At 42.6% G+C, this 5,861-nt stretch overlaps 1 protein-coding gene across 1 annotated transcript in view; it reads right to left on the bottom strand.

Moving 5' to 3' along the window:
• Positions 1 to 1,700, bottom strand: part of LOC104513148 (activating molecule in BECN1-regulated autophagy protein 1-like) — a gene marked incomplete at its 5' end in the record, with an annotated part of 83,563 nt that extends 81,863 nt beyond the window's left edge. The window contains 2 exon segments of the mRNA XM_010156432.1: positions 1,069 to 1,169; positions 1,620 to 1,700. Coding sequence (XP_010154734.1) covers positions 1,069 to 1,169; positions 1,620 to 1,700 — 182 coding nt within the window.
• Positions 1,701 to 5,861: the final 4,161 nt, after the last annotated feature.

The raw sequence follows: 5,861 nt of genomic DNA, 5'->3' as shown, positions 1-5,861 counted from the left end.
CTTTCCTAAGGAGAAAAAGCAGAGGTCCTTTGGAAGGTAGCCTTTGGCTGCGCTTTTACTATTACTGCAACAGCAAGGTCTGTTAACCATGCACCCAAACCAAAATGTCTAGGGAAACAAAATTCCAGAAGATGCCAGAAATCTGTCAGAGACAAGACCGCTGTCATACTAAATAAGCCGTGCAAAGCCAACAATTTTCATCCCAGAATGGTTGGGAAAACTCCAGTGAAGACTCTTCAGATCAGATTAGGTAAGGCCTGTCCAAAATGGTTTGGGCATAATTGATTGTGCCTTAGGATAAGAAAAAGGGTCACACAGCCTCTTGAGAAACCTTTCAGCGGTGATCCTGTGATTGCCTACAGGCAGGAAGGAGACCCAAATCCCAACCTACCTGTCCATACATCATCCCTCATTCTCCCGCAAGCTCCAAGGTGACTCTCTCGCACTGGTGTTAATTACAGAGCAACTCAGACCGGGTGAAAAAGACCCACCCTCGAGATGTGTCATCTGTAACCATCTCATTCATGAACTGCCAGAGTGCCACACTCCTTCCCCCCACCTCACTTCCCACCTCCGCCTGCCCTTTAAAGTTCCCAAATGCCTGTGTGCTGTATGTGGTGGCAGCTGAGTTTTTTAATATGCACTTATTAAGGTCCTAATTGAATCCCGCACTGCCTTGTGTGCGTCTTGCCAGCCGGAATACGAACAAGGCACCCTATAATTCAATTAGAAGGACCTGCTGCAAGCTGATCATTAGTCTGTCAGGCTGTTAAGAAAAAGACATCTAGGAATAGGGGAGGAAGTTAAACAAAGGGCAAATTGTTAACAGCACCCCTCCCCAATTCATGCAGAGACTCCCATACACATAAGTGTGGAATCTGCAATGCCCAAGCACCTGAATGACAGCTCACCACATCACTCCAACAGTCCTTTCTCTTGTTTCAGACAGCTTAAATAGAACCCCAAAAGTTGGAATTAGCCTTTTCCTCATCAGTCCACCACGGCTCAGATTCACAAGAAAAGTATCATGCATACACAAGACTACTGCAAACAAGGAAATCTCATTACCTGCCAAAACCCTGTTGACAGAGGAATGGGTGGCCAAGCCAGGCTGTCCCCGCTCATGGAAAATCCCAGCATAAGGCAAGTACTCTGGCAGCAAGAAGCGTCTGCAAAACAAAGAGAGTAAGCTTACATGGAGAAAGACATCCCAGTATAATACAGCCCTGGACAGCAGCTGCAATCGTTTTGAGAAAACATGACTATATTCCAACAGACCATAGTAGAGTGAATGCTGGACTCCTCTGCTTAGCCAACCACTCTTGATCCAATACTTCGTGCTGCGAATCTCCGATCAGATACTTTTCTGCTCCTGTTCTGCCTTCAGACTCTAGCCCCAACCTGCAGCTAAGCAGCACTAAGACTACACTGCCCTTCAAATATCACAGGGTGAGCTTATTATACTAACATGCCATCCCAGGGATCCCACAAATTTCAAACCAAGAATACAGCAGCCCTGTGCAAGAAAAGGTATCCATCTGAAAGCACCAGAGAGCTGCACTGCAACCAGAACCTCCAGGATTTCTACACCCTCATACTCTGACACGTTCAAGTCTTACCTTGGGACAAAGCGCCCCAGGGATGGTGCAGACATGCGGGCATTCCGGGGTGCTCGGTGCCTGGATCGGTCTCCATTGTCCCTTCGGCAAAAGAGAAAAAAAAAAAAATTGTACATTAAAAATACTATGTAATAAAGTATTCTCCAAGAAAAGATAAACCCAACAATGTCACCTAGTCATTCAAGTATGCCACTGAGATTTAATGCTTCTCTTGCGTAAGTCACACGCTTCTAACACTCCAAATTCATACAACTTACTGCACCAAAGACTCCGGACAATTTTACATATGGGTAGCCTAATGTCAACTTCCTTCATTGTTTGACAATGTCTCAAAAGCAAACACAACCACAGAGAGTCAATGAATCAATGTCAGCACCCAAGCAAATGAACGAGAAACTTCAGAATTTGGACTGGGAGAGCAAAAGCAAGCACACCACCGTCCTGATGAGAACCTTGTTAGCCAAAGAGATCTGTTAAGTCACTTTTTTATTCCCAGAAGTGCAGGCAGAAGAGCACATAACCTGCAGACTATACTTTTGCACTCCTTCCCTGAAGGTCCAGTTTAAGTGTCATCACAACTTCAGATAATCCCACCTTTCACAAGCATTTCCAGTGAAGTCGGAAATGTTCAGTGGTATCAGACAAAACTGTACCTCTTCAAAAACCTCTCATTCCGTTTCACAATAAATGTCTGGGCCTTGGTAAATGAGGGGAAAGGGTTTAGCATCTATTATTCTACAGAAGACACAGGAAAATCTTCTTTCCCAGGAGGGCAGTGCACCACTGAACAAATTACCCAGAGAGGATGCAGGAGCTGCCATCCTTGGAAGACAGGAGCTGGACAACGCCATGGCTGACCCATTCTGATTTTGGCAACAGCTGCCCTACAACAAGCTGAAGGCCAAACTGGAGGACCTCCAGACTTCCCAGCAAACAAAATATTGCATTCACAAGTCACAAGAGGACCTGTAATTATACAGTACTAAAACTGCAAGGAAAATAACAAGACTCCATCAGGGACTCTGGAGTTTCAAATCAGACCTCCACAGTGCTTTACTCTCTGGTCAGAAATTTGTTCTCTGCATGACCTCACACAAGTAGCAAGTTTGTTCTCCTTGGATTCCAGATCCCCACCTGTAATTGCAGCCCTACTTGTCTCCTTTCCAGGCAGTTGTGGGGAGAATATTACTTGCAGAGCCCTTAGAACCACCAGGAAACTAAATATTCCTTATGCAATGCACTAGCAACACATTTCCTAACCCACTCCAGCAAGCTGTGCATTTTATGTATTTTTTTTTTGTTTTGCCTTTTTAAAGTCGGTGAGCAAGAAACGTGGGCTGAGAAGAAAGTCCATTACGTGGCTGTTTCCCACACACTCGAGGAACCAGGAACACAAGAGCAGAGGTTGTTCTGCAAAGCTCATTAGCATTTCAAGCTATTTCACAAAAACCAACACTAAATCCAGGCTCAAAGCTTCCATTTCTCCTCCCACTGCAGACACGGCATTTGCAGTTCACAGCCGAAGCCGCACCTCACCCTGAGGTTTCGGCAAACCCAGCAGGGTTCTTGAAACCAGCAACTTAAAAGCTGCTGCTCTTCTTTCATCAGAGGCTTCCAGCCTGTTAAGATGTGGATCAATAACAGAAGGAATCCCACGAACCTCGAGTGCTGACACATCAACTTCCCCTGCTAAAGAGAAAAAGGCCAAAGGGAAAAGGAAGGGTCGTGTTCCAGATCTTGCCACACAGTAAGAGCCAGTGACACTGAGACAATTAAAAAAGAAAATTTAAAGTCTGTCTAGCAGTTTTTTAAATTATGCTGATATGCAGCCTTGGGACAAGAGTAGGAAAACTGTTTTCAGGGTTTGTATTTGCTTTGGACTAGAACTAGAAGACGCTTCTGAAAGGGACAAATGTCAACAAGAACAACTGGAGGACTACATACCCTGCAGAACTCTCCGGCTGAAGAGCATCACTGCAGCAAGTTTCAAAAGGAATGAGGAATTAAGTCCAGTAAATAAAAAAACCCGTGTAAAGTCTCCTACAGTCCAGATCAATAGACCTAAAGCAGCCAATTGTTCAAGGTTTTTTCCAGGTGTCACTAGCCAATGCTCTTAGCATCCTCAAAAACATTATAGCGCACAAATTTTCTAATCAACGGGAGTTTTGGATGTGAGAACTCCTGTACTGTCCCATTCACTGTGCGTACAGCCCTCTCTCAATACAAAAAGCCAAAAAGGAAAAAATACAGACTAGATTTTTCTTCAGTTTTCACCATGACAGACACAGCCTCTACTGATTCAAGAGACAATCTATTTTTAACATCCCCTCACAAAAAAGAAAAAAAATAAGAAAAAACACATGCAACAAAAAACCAAACACCCCACCCCAACAGCCACTGCCCTGTAACTCAAACAGCAGAATTGGGAATGAGAAACAGCAACTATCCTTTGAGAATGCTACAACCCCTATTTACTGTAATGCAAGTGTAAGATACACTCGTCTGTGCTAAAGAGGAATATTACTAAACATTACTCCGAATCACTAATTTACAGAGTCATTTATATCTAAACTCCCATGCTCAACCCCATGCAAGAATGTTTTAGGAGTGTAGTGCTGAAAAGCTAGAGCAGCTGATTCTACCCTGGTGCCAGCTGAAGATTATTTCTGCACCTTCTAAAAAGGAAGATTTAAAAAACCCCTACAGATCAGTGAAGATGGGTGGCACTTTGTGTTATTTCTGTCCCACATACAGCCTGCTGACAGAGGGAGGAGAGCAGATGTTCTCACGACTGCAGTGCCAGCGTGAAGCGTTCGGCAAGAAATGAAAAGTTTCCAAAGTTCTCTAAAGTACTGGTGAAGATCTGATGCTCTACTTTCTATTTAGTGTCAACTACCTACAGGCTCATTAGCTAATGATTTGCAGTGGATAGTTTAATTAACATAACCTGCAAAAGCAGATCCCTCGGAGTGTGTGTGTGTCTTTCTGTAAAGCAACTCAATAACCTCATAAAAGTAAATGAAAAGAAAATGTGCCTCAGCAAGTGCTGTAACAGGGCTAAAAAGGTGTCCTGCAATGCCCTTTGTTTTAAGTGCACCAGCAAATATGAACAGCCCAGAGAAGCATCTGCAGTGAAAAAATAATAATGAAGGAACTAAGCAATCCATTGAGCAAGTCGCAGGGAAAGAATCAGAAGTAATCAGCATGTAAGGTGACAAGGGAGACTTAATACTATAATTATTAACAGACTAATTTGTCTCAGGAGGAAAACTGCAAGAACCAAGACACGGTCAAAACAACTTTAAGAGTCTGGCTCAAAATTCATGTTATTCATAATTTGTTCAGATACCAGTGCAGGACAAATCAAAACAGCGATATGGAGAATAAGAGTTGGTAGGGGGAAAATAGCATTACCACCACTACAGAATGAAGCAGGAAAAGAAAGCAATTCCCAAACATGCAGGAGATTTATGGACCTTAATAGGGCATAAGAAAGGATAAAAGTTTAGGATAAACTGGGTAAGAGTCTCAAATCTCCTCAGATTTTTCTGCTACTGTCTGTTTGCTTGTTGAGAGAAAAAGTTAACCAATGTAAAAATTATGGAGTGGCAGTGGTGGCTCTGAAACCAGAGATGGACAAAGTTGCAACCTAAAGCTTAGAGAAAAAGAAATTCTTTCTCATCCTGTGACTTGGCTATACTGCATTAATAACTGAGTGGATACCGAACAGAGCTTTTCTCCTTTCTGACAGTCATGACTATGTTCTGCTTTCCTATCTTGGCAAAAATACTCTTTAATATTTAGAGATTGTTGTATCAGGAAGTGAAATTAAACACACAGCATGGGATTTCTAATGCAATCTGTTCGTCTAACTGTTCTCATTGTAGTCAGTATTAAAACTCCCACTGACTACACCGCCAATAGAATTAGGTCAACAATGACCATTTTGAAAAGCCATTTAATTATCAGCGCCAACACCAGTAAGCCATGCAAGTTCATAAGAATCAAATTATATCAGACCATGGCAATTGTTCCGTATTTTCAGCACTGTATCGTGTTTCATGCGATCCAATTTAAAATGCTAAATCAATTTCTTTTGCAGAGGTTAGTCCCTTCCATACAACAGAAATGCTAAATAACTGGTTAAGTGGCATCTACTAACAACCATAAGGGTTGGCACTGGATTCAGTTGCACCTTCTTGATGTAACAGAAAAAAACAATAATATTTTCTCAGTACTTCA

This window comes from Eurypyga helias, unplaced genomic scaffold (genome assembly GCF_000690775.1).
Source record: "Eurypyga helias isolate BGI_N326 unplaced genomic scaffold, ASM69077v1 scaffold14550, whole genome shotgun sequence".
NCBI lineage: Eukaryota > Metazoa > Chordata > Aves > Eurypygiformes > Eurypygidae > Eurypyga > Eurypyga helias.
The sequence above is the reverse complement of the archived record's forward strand: the minus strand, read 5'-3'. Positions and strand labels throughout refer to the sequence as shown.